The sequence below is a fragment of the Centroberyx affinis genome, unplaced genomic scaffold (genome assembly GCF_046629955.1).
Source record: "Centroberyx affinis isolate AG114_WGS23_722 - 3 ecotype Tasmania unplaced genomic scaffold, CSIRO-AGI_Caff_v1 ptg002065l_1, whole genome shotgun sequence".
Lineage (NCBI taxonomy): Eukaryota > Metazoa > Chordata > Actinopteri > Beryciformes > Berycidae > Centroberyx > Centroberyx affinis.
Genome location: NW_027280395.1, coordinates 41,451 through 61,496, shown reverse-complemented (window position 1 = coordinate 61,496; position 20,046 = coordinate 41,451). Strand labels below are relative to the sequence as shown.

The 20,046-nt window shown below is 43.1% G+C and overlaps 1 protein-coding gene across 3 annotated transcripts in view; it reads right to left on the bottom strand.

Moving 5' to 3' along the window:
* LOC139654243 (enhancer of polycomb homolog 1-like) overlaps positions 1 to 20,046 on the bottom strand; it is a 32,153-nt gene that overhangs the window by 9,440 nt on the left and 2,667 nt on the right. For 2 of the 3 annotated variants that reach the window (XM_071531323.1, XM_071531325.1), the window contains exons 1-9: positions 16,878 to 17,319; positions 9,949 to 10,108; positions 7,127 to 7,272; positions 6,569 to 6,775; positions 5,649 to 5,797; positions 3,911 to 4,064; positions 2,237 to 2,395; positions 1,655 to 1,744; positions 1,209 to 1,357 (exon numbers count right to left, since the gene is read on the bottom strand). In XM_071531323.1, the coding sequence (XP_071387424.1) occupies positions 1,209 to 1,357; positions 1,655 to 1,744; positions 2,237 to 2,395; positions 3,911 to 4,064; positions 5,649 to 5,797; positions 6,569 to 6,775; positions 7,127 to 7,272; positions 9,949 to 10,108; positions 16,878 to 17,030 (1,367 nt within the window). In that variant the 5' untranslated portion in view covers positions 17,031 to 17,319. Of the gene's footprint in view, positions 1 to 1,208; positions 1,358 to 1,654; positions 1,745 to 2,236; positions 2,396 to 3,910; positions 4,065 to 5,648; positions 5,798 to 6,568; positions 6,776 to 7,126; positions 7,273 to 9,948; positions 10,109 to 16,877; positions 17,320 to 20,046 lie in introns of those variants that run through there. The other variant, XM_071531324.1, reaches the window with a different exon arrangement.

Genomic DNA, 20,046 nt, shown 5'->3' with positions numbered 1-20,046 from the left:
TAAGTCTGCAGGCGGAATAGTTGTCGATAATTTCCATTGCACATGTCCTGTGCTGTAGCCATACTAGGCCTATTATGTGTATGGTACAGTATTAACACCCTTTGCTTGCATAACACATGTAATTATAATGTGCACACCAGCACCCTTTTAAAGTGGGCCAATACCAAATATATTTGGGTGCCTTACCAGCACTGGTCTGGGTTACCTGACACAAATGTAACTGCACAAAATACAATGCAAAAAACATCTAGCATGAGTATGGGACAGTACACATGTGCAGTGCAAAAACCATCCTGAGCTCCACGTTTTGTAACATGATAAAGTGTTGGGAGTCATAATTACACGTCATCCTGTGGAGATGGCATTGTAATACTGGGCTATACCATTTACAAATCTCCCTCAGGGCGGCAGATAAGTTGATTCCAAACACAGAAAAAGAACATTTCTAATCTCATGTGTGTCTGTGAAACCGACACCGCCTGACCCAGTTAATCTCCTCGACTACACCTGGCACTGAGGCAGCCGCTGGCCAACTCCTCCAGTCAGAGAGCGCTTTATTCAATCTTCAGTGTAATTACTGATGATATATCAGACAAAGGCGCAGTGCACATTGCTGTTCTAATCTCAGTGGAAACTACATTTTCTAACTTGTCTGCAGGCCACAGTGGCGGGCAAATCCCAAAATCACTTTCACCATTTTACCAGCCAACTTCATCTTTTATAACAGGATGGGACCTCTAGATGATAGCTGGTAGGGTAGACAATCTTACCAGCCACAGCCAACTTTTACTAGGATTTGGCTGGGTTTCCCCTGCTCAGTGGATATGAGTGGTTCCTACATACATTCCATTTCAAATTTCTACATTTTCTCAGACTTTAGTTTTCCTGACTAAATTTGCAGATTTGGTGTTTAATATGATATACAGATAATAGCTGGGCAATATGACGCCCATATCATGCTATAGGACACAAAATGTGAAAAGAAAGAAAGTCTACAGCTACACAAAGTGCATAGTCATGTGTCTACACTTTTGATATTCTTAAAAAACCTTTTTGGGCCTACTTTTCGAGACCTGGAAATCATCCAGTTAATTTTTTTCCCCCGAGACCTGCACAGGAATCCTGACATCACCCCTCAAGTCTCAGCCAGTACCGGGGGGAACGAATGAGTTTATGCCACGGAACAAGAAGAGCCGGTGTGAACTCACCTGCCCCCTCTGCCCACGCGGCGCCGTGCCAAGCCAACGCAGCGCCGCGGCATGTTCAGCGAGGTCAGACAGTAGCGGAAGCGTGGGTCGCCCAGCCCGCCCTCTGACGGGCTCACCCAGGGCCAGTTGCCACTCTGGTCCGGGCGAGACTGAGGGGATGGAAGGACGAATTGCAAAAGAGATGGAGGAGGAGGAGGAGAGATGAGTGAAAGGCAAAAAAAAAAAGGAGGAGGGAGGGGCAGAGGAAGAGCGGGAGAAAATGAGGAAGATACCAGAAATTGAAATTGAGAGCGGGGAAGGAAATGAGGAGAGAGAAGGGGAGTCTCCGTTATTGCATTGATCTGACCAGCAGAGTGTGGAAGAGTAACGGCTAGGGCAGCCAGACCGGCCGGCCTGCTGTCGGCTCTATAAATAGAAGCATGGGAGAGTCACAGGAGGGCACTCACAGCGTAGTACTGACAGCCGGCCTTCCTCCTGAACGCATAGCAGCCATCTGGGTCATTCTCCTCCTCTGCCTCCGAGGAACCTGAATGGATCTGCACAATAAAAACAAAAACGACAGAAGTGAACGGAGAGATCTGGACAGGAAACTTTACCCTTTATCCACCTGCCACAGTCTGTGATGGATTCCAAGATTCACCAGCCACTCTAACTACTGTACTAGCCAAATGTAATTTTTAGAATACAACCTCTGCACAACAGCTGGTTACTTGGCAAAGGGTTTGGTGGCTAGAATAGACGCAAACAGCCAAAACAGCCACAGTCAAAGTTTGCCAACATTTGTCTGGTGGCTTGTGTTAATTTCCCACCCTGAATGTGATAAACAGTGGTTAGCTGCAGCAATCACTGTAATCACAAAACGCATGACAAAATCTGGCTAATTGATTGTAGCTTTAATCCTTAGTGATTTGCTGATGCATTTTTAACATTAGTGGCCAGTGTAGAAATGTTTTAAAACCACGTCACAAAAACATACCGAAACGTAAACTAATTCTCATTCGGTGATGGTGAAACAGTGTCATGTTTACCTGAGAGAAGGGCTCTTCGTCCGAGCTGGGGAAGTCGTACTGGTTGAGGTCCTTGGGATTGAACACCGAGGGCCCTGAATGTTGAGGCGCCGACAGAGGGGGGATCTTGGGTTTCTTTTCATATTTCCTTTTGGTTCGGACCACTTCCGTCTTCTCCGGCTGGGAGGGAGGGAGGGAGGAGGGGAGAGGAACAGGGAGAAAGTGTTTATACTGCAGTCTGCACCATCAAAAAGGTATTTTAAGATGCAAAGCATGTCTATTAGTCTGGTGTTTGGGTCTACGCACGGGTCAGGGTGTGTGTGGAAACAACAGTGAGTAAAGCGGCATTGATATGCAGATGGCAGCACGTGCCAGATGCCGCTGCCGAGCCAGATGGCCGCCACCCCCCCAACCCACCCCCACCGCTACCCCCCCCCCCCCCCCATCCCCACCTCCCCACCTCCCCAGTGGGTCGACCCCTCTCTGACTGAACACACTCCAACTCTGCTGGGATTAGTCAACTCCTATTCAGTCCTTTAGCCCAGGGGGGAGGAAAGCCACAGAGAAGCAGGGACTCCACTGTGAAGAAGTGGTGTGTCAAATCAATGGAGGGGATGAGAGCTATAGGGGAGGAGGGGGTAGAGTTACACCAAAAATGAGGGTCTATAAACAATAGGGAAGAGTCAACCAGCTGGTAGAGAGCAAGGAGGAGAGGAAATAAAGGGGGGGGATAGTTTCCTTGCTGCAGGATGGGTGGAGGGAAGGAGGACACTGGAGCTAATGAAGTTATAATGGGAGGTGGTGACACGGGAGTTCACGACAGCGCTGCTTAATGAAGCGCTGCATTATTGAAGCATATGGCACCTCGGTTCAAAATGAAACGCTGAGGGTTCGAAGGAGTCAGCAACTAGAACGACTACCCAACCCCCTTAATGACATAACTCTGATTACCAGCCGTGAGTCAAGTGATGCCAAGCTGTCACTCTCCTAGCTGAGGGCCATCCAGGTGCCTAGTATTTCCATATACTGTATTAATGATTCATATTAGGGCTGAGTATATTCGGAATTTACTAAATACTTCTTCTGATACCTCTAATTCAATACTTACGTTTCTTTGTAAAATAAAAATACATTTTATTATGATATAATTATTTTCTGTGTATTTGTACATGCCATTTTGTTTTATAAATAGAATAAAACCATGTATTTCCATAAAAAAAACTACCTTTGCATTGTGAGAATACATAATATTGAAGCTTTACAATAACATCTGATTCCTTTTGAGACCTTCAAACTAGATATTGATAACAAAAATCAGTATGGTACTCATGCTATGGTATTGATTTTCAATAGTTCATACCAAGTTTTCATTAAAGATTTTGCACCTTCTCAAGACTAGAATTGACTAGATTTAAATTGGGTCAGTGTTCAATATAATGTATACTGCACTCTACAGCTGAAGATCACTCTTCACATCAATCAATATCACAGTGTGTGAAACGACTGTGAAGTGTGCAGCTACATTAAATGTGTTGTCATGTACATCAAGACTAAACGACTATATTTCCCCATATTTTTGCAGACTTTTTGTGCAACGCCCACACTTGTCAAGGTCTGGAAAGGATCCCAATCAATTTCCACAGTATTCCAGACCTTAGCAAGAAGCAAGTACACTGTGGATGTGTATGGCCTTACTTTCTTGTAGTCCTTCACGTCCAAATGGTCCTGGTGTCTGTACTGGTTACTGCTAGACAGGGGAATGATGGGGATGGTGTAGACAGGCTTCACCAGAGCCCGCTGCGCCAGTGCCTCCGCCATCACCTCACTGCCAAAGTCTGGCATCACATTCCTGACGGATAGAGGGACAGAGATAGAAGCAGAGGAGAAAGAGTGAGCAAGAGGCATATTTAGAAATCGGCTGCAGCATTGGAGACGCTTTAGGGAAATTTCTGGTTATAAATCATGGTGTTGTTAGCATCGGTGCAGGGACATATTTACAGCCAAGATAGTAATATGAGTACATCAAGGCACACATGCTATAATGGTAGGTCTGCACTACACTGCTCTACAACTACTACCAAAAGAACAAACAAAAACTTAAATCCAAGTATGAGCCCAATTTTTGGCCTATAAATAAAAAAAATACTTGCATTGCCATGTTTATCGCACAATTCAACAAAATAATCGCAACATGGTTATTTGTCAACATCGTTCAGCCCTTGTATAAAGGACAATAGAATGTCATACTCAGTGCAAAACATACGACAGCAGACTATACACATCATGCAGTACACCTGGGTCTCTCTGCTACTGCATATCATCATGAAGTGGACCACAGAAGCTATCTATCCAGAATAGAGCAGTCCAATCTGGGAGTGAAAACTGGTGGTGATGCGCAGGCAGAAACCAGGCCAGGATAACAGGAGGAAATTGAAATGTCACTACAAATCAAAAGCACTTCAAGGAGAGGGGTCCAATTTAAGCTCACGCTGACAGCTACTTTCAGAGGAAATTCATTCCATTCGGATGTCATGTTTAGATGGATCGCAAGGGCCCCACTGGGGAAACGGAACAATTCAAAGTGGAGCTTGAAAGAGAGATTTTTTTAAAAACACAAAATAGTATAAACATACTGCCTGGTGTACTGCTTACAGGCTGAGAAAGAGTTTGCTGCCAGCACTGAGAAGTCTATGAGCTCTTTCCTCTTGACATCACTGCACAAATAGGGTGAACTCTAGATTGATAATGCATGCAAAACGGTGTACAGAGTGATGCCCCCAATTAACACACGCAGCGGAGCCTGACTCCATAAAAAATACATGATTCTTTTTTATACTACCCATCATGCAGACAAATGTCCCCATGGCCTCTACTTGGGGTTTTAGACTTGACAAGTAAACACAAGCCTTAATCAAACATGTAGGTTAGCCACATAAGCTAATCCAAAACACCAGCCGCGGCAAGAGCCTGACACTGTCAACTTCTCAACTTGCGGGGACGAATCATTTGCAGTCTAGCCATATTTTAACATATTTACCCAAGACCACCGTAATCAAAAACCATTCCCAAACCACTCCTGGATGGACAGAACGAGGCCACGGTTTCATAACAATATCATAACAAAAAGAAATGTTCTTGCAAATCTAAGCAAAATCTTAACAGGCAACGAGGCATACATTACCCAAACCAAACTGTTGCATTCAAAATCCCCAAGAATGACTGAAAGAACACAAAAACATCCTGGAGTAATCTAAATGCTAAATCCCAAAAGGTAATTTTACTATTAACCAGCCAGCCAATTAGGTTTTCAAAACCAAACAGAAGCTCCAAGGTGGCTGGTAGCACAGACAACCTTGACCAAACACTGCCAAGCACTCACCCAGCATTTCAATGTTGACTGCTGTTAAATTTCACACGCTGGAGTCTTTCTTACCTCTTCTCCACAATCTCCAGTGTGAGGTGCAGCAGCTCCCTCTTGCTCTTCTCCCTCCTCTTGATCATCTCCAGGATGGTGACGGCTCGGCTCAGGTCCCGGCGCAGCTTCAGCATCTTCTCATACGACGCCTCGTCATTCTTTCGGTTCTGCAAAATGGAACGGAGATGCGTCAGACATGCAAAGTCCTAAGGGTTCCTGTACATTTGTCATTTTCATATTCCTTACTTTTCCTCCAGAACTCAATTTTTTAAACGTTTAATCGCTACCTTCATTGTGTGGTTTCATACTTTTGATTATGGGCTAATGATATTACTACTAGCCTATGTAGTGGTGCAGACAGTCACTCAGGGACAAACAATTTGCAATATATTTGTTGATTTCCAGACTTTTGCCCTATCATTCTCAGGATTTTGTGTGTATTTCTCTACTTTCATACTGAGGAATTTCGAAATAATTTCCCATGACTTTTCATATATTCCCGACCCGGATAGGGTGTGAGCACTACCCACAAGCCCATATTATATATAAAAGACATTGTTACACCGATATCAGAAGTCCTGACCTTATGTGAAGCATTACTACATAAAGTATGCTATAACCCTGACTGAACTAATTTGCAATTGTATAGATGGCAATCGTTGTTGTACTATTGATCCCAAAGGGCATTCATCTTTTCGCCTGCATCCTTCCACAAAGAGGTCAGAGGTCAGGGTCGGCCAAAGAGCAGAGGCCTAGGTGCTGGTAGGGATTCAGTGTCTTGCCCAAGGACACAATGGGGGATCAAACCTCGGCCCTTCCAGTTAAAGAACAGTTTCTCTAACCACTAGGTCACACTGCAGCCCTGCTTTGCAAACCACAGGTGAGATGACTGCTGCCACCCCATTCTCCTTGATGTGGTCTTGGTTGCAGACTCATACCTTCCTGGTCTGCATCTTCTCCGTCCGTCGGCGGAAGGCCACGTAGGGGTCGCTGGTGCTGGAGCCATCCCTCTTCTCCTGCTTGACGTTGGGGATGAGGCAGCCGCCCTTGCAGATTTTCCTTTTGCGGCTCCAGTAGTCGAAGACCTCCTTGATCAGCTCGTCATCCTCCTTCAACAGCAGCTTAGCCTCCTGGAGGCTGACGAGCTGCGGAGCAACATGGGGAAGACCAAGTCAGCGCAAAACTATATAGGCTGATGTTGACGTTTCAGAAATTTAGCTGATGCTCTTGTCTAAAGCAACTTATAATGAGAGAATATGAACACTATCAGCAACATTACAAGAAACCAATAATATGCTTAGAGCCACAGCACACTGACAGTAGATGTGACAAATATTCTTGCATCCCAGGTATGACAGAGACATGATACAAAATAGAGAGAGACCATGTTTTTTTTTTCATGTTTCAGCCACTTCATAAGAGCACCTCTAGAGATGCATTAACTAGACAAAAATTAAATGCTCTGCTTTATCTTCTGGTGCCAAGGTGACAAGTACCTGCTGTCCACTGCCTTTCTCCAGTCGGTCTATCATCTCCTCAAACTGCAGGGCGGTGATTTCCATTTTCTTCTTCAGCTTATTCACAAACGTCTCATCCTCCGAATCTAGGTCGTAGTCTGGCTGCTCTGTATCCAAACTGAAAGCTGCGAGATGGAGAAGAATTGGTTACTGGAGACTTAGGCCCAGCCGGCATAAATTCAAAAGGCATCGTCAGGAACAGGATTGCCTGAACTAAACATAACACCACTTCTAAAAACATGACTAGGACAGGCTGTGCTGTGCTCATGAATTTGATGAATGAGTAATCAGGATGCTCCTAGTATCATATAATTAAAGAGATATTTCACTTTGGGAGAACATCTAAGCTTTTTTTTTTTACACCACGTACTCACTAACTTAATGAATTCATGAACAGTCAACCTCAAAGATCAACTACCCAGGAAATCTATAGTTACTACTGGTGTTTGGGTTGGACACACAAAAAATCTTATCAACATGGTTAATGTCGGTTCAGAGTATAGATTTCAGACTATGTTGTCAAAATGAAAGCAAGTAAATGACATCACTGGGGATACTGGCGCCTTACATCTTACTGCTGTTACTCAGACATGAAACAGATTCTCTGATTCACAGTTTCAGACATGAATGTGAAATACTGAGGAACTGTGATGTTTTGGGGAAACTTTTACAGGCAAGACACATGTTTTACTACCATAAAAAGATGAACAGAACTGAATGAATACTAATTGATGGTTTTGCAATCCTGTGTGTGCGCAGAAAGAACATGTAGTGATGTAGTATGTAGCCTATATGATGAAGTATATGATGTAGTATGGTATATAGTGATGTATGTTGAGACATGCTTGTGATAAAGGGATATACACTGAACAAAAATATAAATGCAACATGCAACAATTTAACATTGTACTTGGTTACAGTTCATAATATAAGAAAATCATTTGAGAGAAATTCTGGGCAAAAGAGAAATGTACACCAACAGGGATGTAAACAAAGTTGTGCACAAGATTTAGATAAATAAGCTTTTCATGGCAAATGAATGGGACAAAAACTTTACATGTTGCATTCATATTTTTCTTATACAGCATGACTACACTAAAATCCATGCGGCTGTGTAATCAGCCATAAACGGTATGGTGTCAGCAAGACACACCAATAGGAACGTATACATAAAAAGCTGTGCGGGGGTGACTCAGCCTGCCTAGTACTCTGCACAATAGGCTTGATATTCTGCTTTGCCAGACTTGTTGTTCAGTAATCAAAAATAGCACAAATAGTTCAGAATTGGGCTGCAGGCAGCTGAACATAGGCTATTTTCTGAAGTATGTGCAGTTGTGCCAATTTAGTTACCATCAGTTACCATACAGTTTTGGAGGAAGTGCTGTGTGCTGTAAGCTTGTGTGTGAGTGTTCAGAACAGCCGCCTTTCAGGCAAAGTAGGTAAAGTCTCATGTTGTCTCTACTCATTATGATGTATGAAATGTTTTGGCCTGGTGTTACGTGTACCAAAAACATTTAAGCCCTACCACCCACATAATATCAGTGATGACCACAATGACCAAAGATCCAATGCTGTTCATTCAGACGTATGTGTGCTACAAAAGTTAACGTGATCTCCCAAAGTGAAATACAGCCTTGTGGATACAGGCCCATGTCAGGATGCACTCGTAAAACTTGACACTTCATTATGTAGAGCCAATTTTACATTGTGCCAGTCAAATTTCAAGGAAAGACAATGAACCTTAGGTATCAAAACCTGATCCCCGAGGTCTTCAGACAGCAAGCACATTTAACATATAGGCTATGCTTTCTTTTCTAAACTACACGCTTACAATCACAATTACTGCCTACCTTCTTTACTCTGTAGCCTATTTCCCATGAAATAAATACAGCATTTTATTATCATGACATTGTGCTTGTACTTGGTTCTGTGCCTTCAATAACACAAAATACCAGCGCTTTAGGGCAGATACCAGTATCCAGGGTGGGAACTCGCCCAGCCAATTGCTCATAAATTTTGTCTGTAGCCAAGGTTTTCTACCCTACCAGTCACTCTGGCAAGTAACCAGCTACTGCCTGGAGATTCTTTTCCCAGACAACAAAAAAAAAACACATTAGGCTGGTAAAGTAGTGAAAAGTGGCGGGTATCTTTTGTAATCCCTCATGGACTGTGACCAGTGGATGAAAAGAGGTTGTTTCCTGCCCTGTCACGATCAGAGCCTCAGTATAATCAACACATTAACCTGCCAAACCCTGAAGCATTTGGGCAAAAGGACTGCGGCTTTCTCTCTCTCTGCTTGCTCCACATTTAAACCCTTGGGGAGCAGGAGCAGACAGGCTGCAGCGTTTTGGTGAAAATGTCTGCGAGGGTCGTCCCTTAGGTGTATAGTTTACTCATCCAAATAGAGTGCCTCTACTCTCCCTTCTTTCTCCTACTCTCACCAGTAAACCCCCCCTCCAATCTGTATCACCCATTGAGTTTGCTCAAACGCTTTCAGACAGCAGGAAACCTCCGGGATCACACAGCTACTATCAGGCACCCCAGGAGCTGCCACAATCACTTACACTTGCCTCACTTTCTCTCACACACACACACGTGCACTTAGTCTGTGCGCTCTACTGTCTTGGGTATTAAAACCCAAACAAGCACATCTCTCTTAAGCAGCAGGCAGCAGCCTAAAAACCCTGAAACCCACACAGACACGCCCGGTGCATCCAAAAAACAACAACAACAAAACCACGTGCACACAGACCAATAACACAGCTACGAGGATAATCCTGGCGCGACCGGCTGCTACTCACGCTGTATGTGAATAAGCTGCTTTGGCATCTTGAAGTCCCCGGGGTAGAGGGACTCGTAGTACGCGATGTTGCTCTCCGCCTCGGGGACGGGGATGACCATGTTGTCCCGCTTCTCGCCATATACCTGCTGTGCCGAGATGGCCCGCTGGAGATGGTGCTCCTGGAAGAGAGGAGGAAACAACCGTTGAGAATAGATTGCAAGGATTTCGGCAGAGATATCTCATCTTTTTTCCCCCCTTTTCCAGCCCTCGTTTCCTTGTTTTGGTTGTACAAATCTAGTTACTCTTCTAGGGTAAGAGGAGATATGCTTATATTGGCAAGGAAAAGTGAACATCGGGTTATATCAACCCCTAGATTAAAGCTGTACTTCAACAAATATCACAGTATTACTAATATGTGACATGACAGTGCCTCTACAACATCAAAAAAAAGTGGTCGTGTATATGGAATGAAGATAAGGTTCATTCCAAGTTTGTGAAAAAATGCTGCTAATTCTTCATGAAATAAACAGACTTCTGACCCATCAGACCAAACAGCCATATTATTCAATTAATTTTCCATATGTTTATAGACGTGCACATGAACCCTGTCTCTTGTAGAGTGGGCTAGTAACCACACATCTCTGTCTAGACTAGAGCATTAGCCACAGAATAAGTGCATGCATATTTGTTGCACCAGTTATGCGTCTACATATTACTGAAGCTGTCCAAACCACCACCCTGATATCAATCCCAACTTACTGAGCAAAACACTGAATTTTTGAAACCATAGCATAGCCTACAACAAACCATAAAATATAAAACACTCTCATGACTCTGTTCCAAGTGCTAATTCAGTCAAATCCTTAGAGGTGCAGGACTAAACAGTAATTCTGGGTTAATTTATGTGGCTAGTAGCACAAGGCCCTGAGGTCAATCCACACAAGCCTGAGGCTCAGTACAATAAGGAAAATGGTATTTCATATTTGGGACAGATCACATAACAATCCCAAATTCTCATTAGCCAAGCAGTTTAGTTTATTAGCAAAATGATAAGACACAGAAGTGAAACAAAAGTGATAAAATATGATGGAAAAAAACACACACACACACCACTAAAAAGCTGGAGATGAAAATTACTACTTTGAAATGGTGATATAAAAAAACCAAAGAGGCTTGTGAAAACATCTCACCTCAAAACAAATAAAAAGAAAAAACGCAAACAGCTCTTTCACAGGTCAGTATTAGGCCTGAAGCGTGTTAGAGAATTACAAAGACTGCACATTCAAATGAGTGCATAATTTGGTGGCAATTACCCCAAAAAACCAAAAAAACATTTCAAAACAGGACAAGAGCTGCCAGCGCTGCATATCCTCTTAAATCCTCCTGAATTCATGCTAGTTAGAAATGTATTAATGATCACATGAGCAGCTTCCCAATTAGGCACGGGTATCTCAAATTCCTTTCAGATCATACTCCAAGATGTTTTTTTTAATTGCTCTTTAGCTTTATTCTGTTCCTCCTTTTTTCTGTTTTAAAGCATGCACTCTGCGGCAAAAAGGTCTTCATAAAGCTAGCATAAGTCACTCTGTCCGTCAGGTTGGTTTTTCAGTCCAAAACTTTTAATTCTCGGACACAGTAAGCACAGAAAGTTTACATAACACTATTTAGCATGGTCAGTTTAAAAGATAGCATTTTTCCACCAAGACACCAAGAGTGACTCCCCACACCAAAATGAATCTTCTAGTTTGATAACATTGATTGATGTTGCACACAGTCAGTAGCAGAGTAGGCCTAAATAAATAACAGATCATTGATTAAGCGTATTCATGAACATGTTTTCGCTGACTTTAGGCTACCACTTCACACACAGCAGCCCCAGTAAGCTAACCTACACCAATCTGGTCACAGTTTATCACGAATTACATACTTGTTCTATAATATGCAACCCATGTAGGCCTATTCTCAGTGGTTGATGCAGCAGATGGCCAAGCCAGTCAAACTATGACTGTACCCGATCTTGCTGTTAACAAGTCTTTCAACACGGCTCCTACACATTTTACACATTGTCAATTTCAAAATACCACTACTTTTTTTTTTTTTGACTGGATTTGGAGATGTGGGTCAGTGTTCAATATGGCATGCCAGTTGTGGCTGGGTAATGACTATCAATCAAGTCATTTCAAGCCATAGCTGAAATGTTTAGCCTAATATCTTTTCCCATGCGTTTTGGTGGCTCCCAAATTTTGTAATACCTGACAAATGTTCAATTTTATACATAGATATTTCAAGACTTGCGTGGGAATTCTGCTTTAAGCGGCTAGGGTGTGAGCCGCCTCAAGTGTAATCCAGAGCCATGAGGAGCGCTGCGTGGAGTAACAGGAGAACCAGCTCAGAGCTGTGAGCTGGCATGAAAGGACTCAGCGTGTGTCCAGGGATGAACCATCTGCCCCTGGTAAGCTTATCAACAAGCCCGGCGTTGTAAACTTTCTCTACAAGGGATACACAAAGAACACAGTCTACTACTTAAGGTGGACCAGGGTGGATAGATCTACTGGGGCTTTGGGGGGCTCAAGCAGACGGTTCTGTAAGAAAAAGGTCAGTGGTTCAATCCTTGCAACAGCCTTGTGTGTCTCAATTCAATCTCATTGCAAAACGATTCAAAAGCTATATAGATCTTCTGAAAGACTAACTGTAAAATATCCGTTCCTTACACCCTCCCAGAAATTTTATATGCATTGCTGCTCCCATGTTTAAACCGCTGTACCCTGACGCACAGGCTGGGAAATCCCGGGACACGGGTCTACACGGGAGTTCACTGCCGACATGACATCCAAATCAGATGTGACAGTATAAAACAAAGAGCAAGTTTATGAACTGTATGCTTAACCAAGACCACGTGGGGTTTGTGCTCTCAAGTAACTTGTTGCACAAAACCTCAAAGCACCCCCTGCAAGCCCTGACAGGAAACCACACACTCCCTGACATGCTGATGAACTTTTGGCTCTGTCAATTAAGGGACCTGCGTAAGGAACGTGCATAAGGAACCAATTAGACCCGGGCCTGGGCCAGACCCGCATTTGCACGCTTCTCTGGAGGATGTTAGTTTGGCAGTCTGCAGCAGACTACCCTGAGCCGCCCCTGACCTAAAGATATCCTGATCTTTCACAGCTGTGATACTCGCAGCCACGGTTCACAGCCCGGGATTTCCTCTGCTTAGGAATTGGGGGAATGGGGATAAAAGGGCTTTTTGTGAATGGCATATGGGAACCAGTAAACTAGGTTATTCTAGGACCTCTTACAACTGTCTGTTTTAATCACAATCCAAAGGTGACATGGAAAGTCAATGCATGTCTGTCATTGGAAAAGCCTAGCCTAACCCACACAATTTACAATTACATTCTAGGCATTTAGCTGGCACCTTTATCAAGAGCAACTTACAATTTTGTGTTTCGTTTATAGTAACTTCTGATTTCTATTATCTCCGTCTTGTCTGTCCACGCTGAAACATTAAGTTGTCTGTTTTGTTTTATAGATTGTGCACAGGGCTCCTAAGTGAAAGAAAAAATGTGTCTTATTGTATTTCCCTGTATAAATAAAGGTTTAAATCAATGTTTAAAATGAGTAAGGAGGTAGGGGGTTTCAAGGACACTTTGAGGGGACACAGCTGATAATGGACACACAACAGGGATAGAAACTGCAAACTCGGGGACAGTTTTAACCGCTGTTGCACTGTAAAACACAAATGAGCCTCCCCACCGCCTTATTCTCTCTACATAGGAAGCTTTGGGACTCTTCTCTGGACTTCACAGTAGTGGTGCTGCTTTTTCCGCCATGGCCACAGATGCAGATTGAGCGGCGACAAATGGAAATCTATTTTTCACAGCACCACACGTTCCTTCCATTAAACGTTCCCCTAGAAAAATAGATGACTCCAATAAAAGTTGCCATGGCAACAAAAGTGTTGCCTCCAGCAGGTGTTTCAGCTCATGCCGACTGGAGGAAGGCGAGGAAGTCTTGTGCAAGGCGGCCTGCCTAGTCAAGTCAAGACATACAGTCCTATACCTTGAGTCCAGGAAAGCATTACAGTGCATGCATTAAAACAAAACAAAAAACAGATACAGCTACGTCTAGATTCCTGACTGACGTGCTACACCAACTGACATTCGAACTAGTATTAAATCTTGCCCTTCGTCATCAAGATGAACTACCGCAAAACACCAAAATGACACGTGAGAGGCAAAACATGCAACACACTGCCGCTCTGGCATGAAAACTCTGCAACTGCAATCTGGGTGTGTTCCTCACATTCAAAGTTCATGTTGTCATTTGGCTACGTAATGAGTTCTGTGACCCTTGAAACCAGTTCAAAAACCCATCGTGCGGCTCTTAAGATGTAGCCTACCTCTGTCACAATGAGGAGATGAACCGTATTACTTGCAGATTGCAGATTTGTGGTTTTCATGCCATGCAGGTCACTGATCTAGCAAAACTGATCAAGGGACAACATTCAGTGTCACTGGCTTAAATGTTGAATATGATTTGAAATGCTTTCTGTAATCATTGAGAAAAATATGATCTGACCATCTTCATCTTTCTCAACCATTTTCTGTATTTATGATGCCCACTGGATTGATGTATAACAGCAATTTTGTCTTTCAGTGTACGTTTTTTAAGTTATCTTGCTTTTTTCTTCTTGTATATTTTCCTTTTTCTCACTTGTCATATTTCATTTGGAGACGTTATTGCCTGATCTGATCACATGACTTCAGCTCTACCTCTTGAAATATCAGTGCAACCATTACAATGGCAGATTGAAATGATGAATATAAAAAAAACCCCACACAACTGGAGCATTGAGTGTGCTGTACTCCTTCCTGTTGTCAATTCCAGCTAACCTCACCGAGAGCGCGGTGTGTGTTTATTCATCCCTTTATTGACAGCATTCACAGGCCAGCATGTGGTCACTCAGCCAGCTTGGTGCAGCTTCAGCCCATTGTCGCCGGACAGGATGTGGGTCAGGGAGCTAAGCCATGCATAGCCCTGTAGTAAAACTGTCCTCTTTATCTCTTCTGTCACTCTGTTATGTAATGCTGCTGTGTGCGTGTGTGTGTGTGTGTGTGTACAGTAGGTGGGGGAGGGCTGGCAGAGGGGCAGGGAGGGAGGATTTCTGCTGACTTCACGGTCCCGTCTGTGCTCTCCTTGTGTTTGTGTCTGCTGAGGCGTCTCGGCAGCACAGAGGGGCTCTCCTGCTGATGCTCTGATGAGGTGACTAATGAGAATTCAACAGTGGGTCAGGGTGGGAAATTTACACTAGCTAATAAAATAGCCACTGCCAGTATGTCTGTCTACTTAACCGTTCACTTTGACAAGTAAGCAGCCATCAGCAACTCTGATACTGAGACCCTGTTCTATTCTAAAAATCAGACATGGCAGGTAAAAACAGTAAATATGCAAGGTGTACTTTGAAATCCATTCACCAGTGTGGTCAGTGGGTGAAAAAGTTTCCCACCCTGGGAGTGACACCATTTGGTTCATGCTGAACATACAGGGTGAACCATAGTCAAGCTATATCTGACCAGACAAGACGTTGTCTCCAATGAATTATGGTTATTTGGTTTTGTGTAATCCTTCTGCAGGCACAATGCAAATCGTTTCTAAATTTAAACACGATTTGAATATGAGCAACATAACCCGACCTATTATACACAGGACAAACAACAAATAGGCAGCAGCCTGCAAGTTAAACCAAAACGCACCAGCACAAAGAAATACATATAATATTCATATGAAGATCCTCAGTCAGTCTAACAACAAACTAAGAAGACATTGCACAATGTCAACATTACGCAATTATTAGCCAAACAGAAATCGACTTGTAAACACAGCAGTAACGCAGACTCAATATTACTCTCAATGACTATTCCTACAAATGTATAGACGGTCCAGAAAAGCCTGAGGCGCTTCACCAAAATATAAAATCTGGCTTCATGACAATGAGGCTACAACAATTAAAGCATGACAGCTTGAAGCAGTGTGGCAGATTATTGTGCACTCATCCCACAAGTTTGTAGACCTTTCAAAAACAAACACAATTCACACTCAACCCACAACCGTTTACAAACCACAGACTAAAATAGGCATTCCTGGATTTGTTGCAGTCTGTACTCTTTTGCATTAGTCACTAGCTTTTGCTTCTCAGTATATATGCAATTTGGTGGCTGCTTTTATCCATAACACTTATCAGCACTGAGTACATAGACCTGTCATGCTCTACCCGCTGAGCTGTACAAGAACCCCTGCAGGTGTCATGCTGAAGACACGCATGCAGCTGCCTCTTAAATTAACACTATCACAGCAAAGCCAAAACATGTCATGCTTTAATGCCACTGTGCAAGGCTGAGCGTGTATGATTCAACGGAGGGCAGGATCTGCAGGATTTTTTTTTTCTTTTCTGCCTTCTCCGCCAAAGAGATGACGCCAAGTGCAGCCAGTGTGCAGCTACACATGGCTGTCCCGGAGCTGTCAACTCGCAACACCTAGCTGTCAAACCATGCTGGGGGCTCAGTGTCTCCCCCTGGCATCTGTTCATGGCAAGTACACCACGTCCAAGGCCCATCCCCAGTCGCCTTTACCAAAGAGAAAGTCAACAAAATGGTGGAAGAGATACAAGTCACGTGATTTCTTTGTGCTTTCGGGTGCGATTTCAAGTGATACAAATGGACACAACACGGCTTATGAATCAAATATCAAACCACTGCATCCTTACAATAACATTGACGGTACAACGGAGCCGTAATATTTAGTATTCATCGAGATCCGTCGTGTGCACGACAAAGTAGATATGGCGGCCATTTTGCACAAGCTTGCGCAGGCAACATAGTGGCGCCCCTCAATATGAAAAACATTGCCAAAGTGATCCACCACCAGTCCAGCAGCAATAAAACATACCGATTCCTCCTCCTTTTCCATCCCGGTTGGCATTTGCGGTACTGCCCGGTTGATAGAGGCATATTCGTGCAGGTCCGGCAAATCCTCGCAGCGGAAGACGGGTAGAGGCTTACTAGCGTCCAGCGCCCGTGCCCGAAACGACAATTTACTCATTTTTATAATATAAGATGCAGCATAAATCTATCCGATCTGCTAAGAATAACAGCAGGTCTGCTTCGAGTTCTCATGGATGAATCGGTGACGGTCTCTGGGAGTCAGCCAATCGATTGAGGGCAGGCTTGGGTCTGTAGCAGCGCCAACAGAGCCGGGCAGGCCCGGGTCTCGATCGCTCTCTGTCGGTCTCTTTTTTCCTGGGCTCCGCTGTTCCTCCCCGGTTCAATACGCCATGGCCAACATGGCGGACATTACAAACTCTTGCAGCTCTCCGTTCGCTCCTAGCGGCCCAACCCCCTCGATCACACAAACAGCCATTCCCACGCAGTTTCGCACGCGTGCGCGCTCGCGGAGCCCTTGGGGTACGGAGGGGGAGGGAGGGGGGTGCATCAGCGGAGGGGGCAAGATGCTGATGAGGGTACGTGAACTTCCTAGGCTCGGGATGTATTCATCCTGTGATACGCCAAGCTGATGCTGACGTAGGAAAACATCTTTATTCTGCATATAAAAAAAAAACAAAAAAAAAACCGTAGCAATGAAAAATAGAAAGTGAATGCCTGACTGTCACTGCGCTTCCATTTGTGGACAAATGCATAATCACAATTTAGATACAGGCTGTCTGAGACTGTTTCGTTGCCTTACAAGGATATTCACAGAAATTCAGAACTTCTGACGTTTGTTTGAATTAATGTGCAATCCAGAATATGCCACTGTCCTGCCAATTAGACTCGATTGTTTGCAAATATCGCCACACTGTGGTACAAACATCCAACTACAGCCCACCACTTTGATCAGTGGATTGTCTGGCATGTTTATACATTAGCTGAATAAATACAAAGGGGATAGACAAAAAAAAAGAAGAAAGAAAACATTCAAATCCTGACAACTGAGCTCTCATTCTTTCTGTGTTGCAAATGGTTTCAATCCAAATGGTTGCCATCTGGTCTTTTACACAAATATAAATACAATGTACACACATATGTACCTATGGGCCTTAATGTTTAGAATCATTTAATAAGTACTTAATTACTACTAAGTCTCCAAAACGCTCTTAGTAGAAATGGCAGAGACATGCAGACAAAACCCAAGGTTACCATGAGAACCCACAGAAACCCAGAGAAAACACTAACCATACACTCAGCATCCACTTTATTGAGTAGACCTAGCTACTACCAGGTAGGACTCCTTTTTGCCTCCAAGCCAGCCTGAATTCTTCAAGGTATACATACAACAGGGTGCTGGAAATGTTCTACAGGGATCTTGGTCCATGCTGACTTGATCGCATCACACAGATCCTGCAGATTTTTACCGGCAGTGCATCCAAGCCTCAAACATCCCATACGGAGACAGAGTGACTGTGACACATTACAGTAAACGTTAAGCTGTTCTCATGTTCCTGGAACCACCTTGAGACATAATTTTGTTTCAATTCAGTGAGCTTCAGTGGCATGATATAGGCCGGTGGTTCTCAACGTGGGGCCCGAGGACCACCAGGGGTCCTTGAGGGGGTTCCAGGGGGTCCCCAGCAAATTGATGAATTGTTAAACTTCACCATTATTTAATTTACAAGAAGTTAACACAATTAGAGAATGTAGGAGAATGACATTTCTCTACCTACAATACAGATAGTCATGGGATTCTGGACAAAATCATATCTAGCAATAAAAATATTCTCAGATTTGGGTCCGAGAGACAAAATCTCATCAAATGGGAGTCCATGGCTCTAATGTGGACTAAATTAGGGGTCCTTGATATGAAAAAGGCTGAGAATCACTGATATAGACTATATCCGGATATTGCCAAAGCAGAAAACAAAAAGCAAAAAGTATTTTTCAACACAATAACACACACACTGCATTTACATGTTTTGAATAGCTGTGATTGAACAATTACCACGCAACATTTTAGTTATAACAGCCGATTTGATACCATTTGGCATTGCTTCTTTGTTTACTTGGCTGCTGGGCTTCATATGCGCATGAGGCGGCGTGGCAGTGTTGTTGTGAGCACTTGAACTCTGTAATCTAACTAGCTTTTGCTGACAATACAATGGCTGAAATATTTCCCAGACTTTTATGGGGAGGTTGAGGAATCTTTCCAGCGAACGTTACTGTGTTGAAAAGAACAGGAAGGTTTTGGGTACTTCTGAGTTTGACTTTTTGAGTTTCCCTTGGCCCTGTTGGATTATATTGGAGAGTAGAGCTTCCTGCAAACTGAGAGGTATGTAGAGCTCTATAGTGAAGTAAATGACGAAATTTTGATCATAATCGATCGACGTGATGTCAAAAACTAGCCAAATAAGGCCCATGATGAAAATAACCAGAATTTAGAGCTGCAACGATTAATCGATTAGTTGTCAACTATTAAATTAATCACCAACTATTTTGATAATCGATTAATCGGTTTGAGTAATTTTTTAACAAAAATAAGTCAAAATTCTCTGATTCCAGCTTCTTAAATGTGAATATCTTCTGGTTTCTTTACTCCTCTATGACAGTAAACTGAATATCTTTGGGTTGTGGACAAAACAAGACATTTGAGGACGTCATCTTGGGCTTTGGGAAACACTGATCCACATTTTTCACCATTTTCTGACATTTTATAGACCAAACAACTAATCGATTAATCAAGAAAATAATCGACAGATTAATCGACAATGAAAATAATCGTTAGTTGCAGCCCTACCAGAATTATCCTTTAAATTCACCAAGAGCCCTAAACAAGAACACAATCTCAATCTTCTTTACATTGTCTATTAGTTGTGGGGGATAATTCAATATTATCGTTTATCGTCTTTCAGTGGAATCATATTGTGATGATATGAAGATATTTTGATATCATGACACACATTTCTGCGGTCTAAATCGATGATGACAAGCAAATTTTACTTAAAAACTCTCATAAAATGAGGTATGGTAGGAATAATATTTGAATATTTCTGTTTGTCTGTTTTGCATACATGAACCATATCGTGATATATATTGATATCGAGAAAAATCCTTATGATTATCATGAT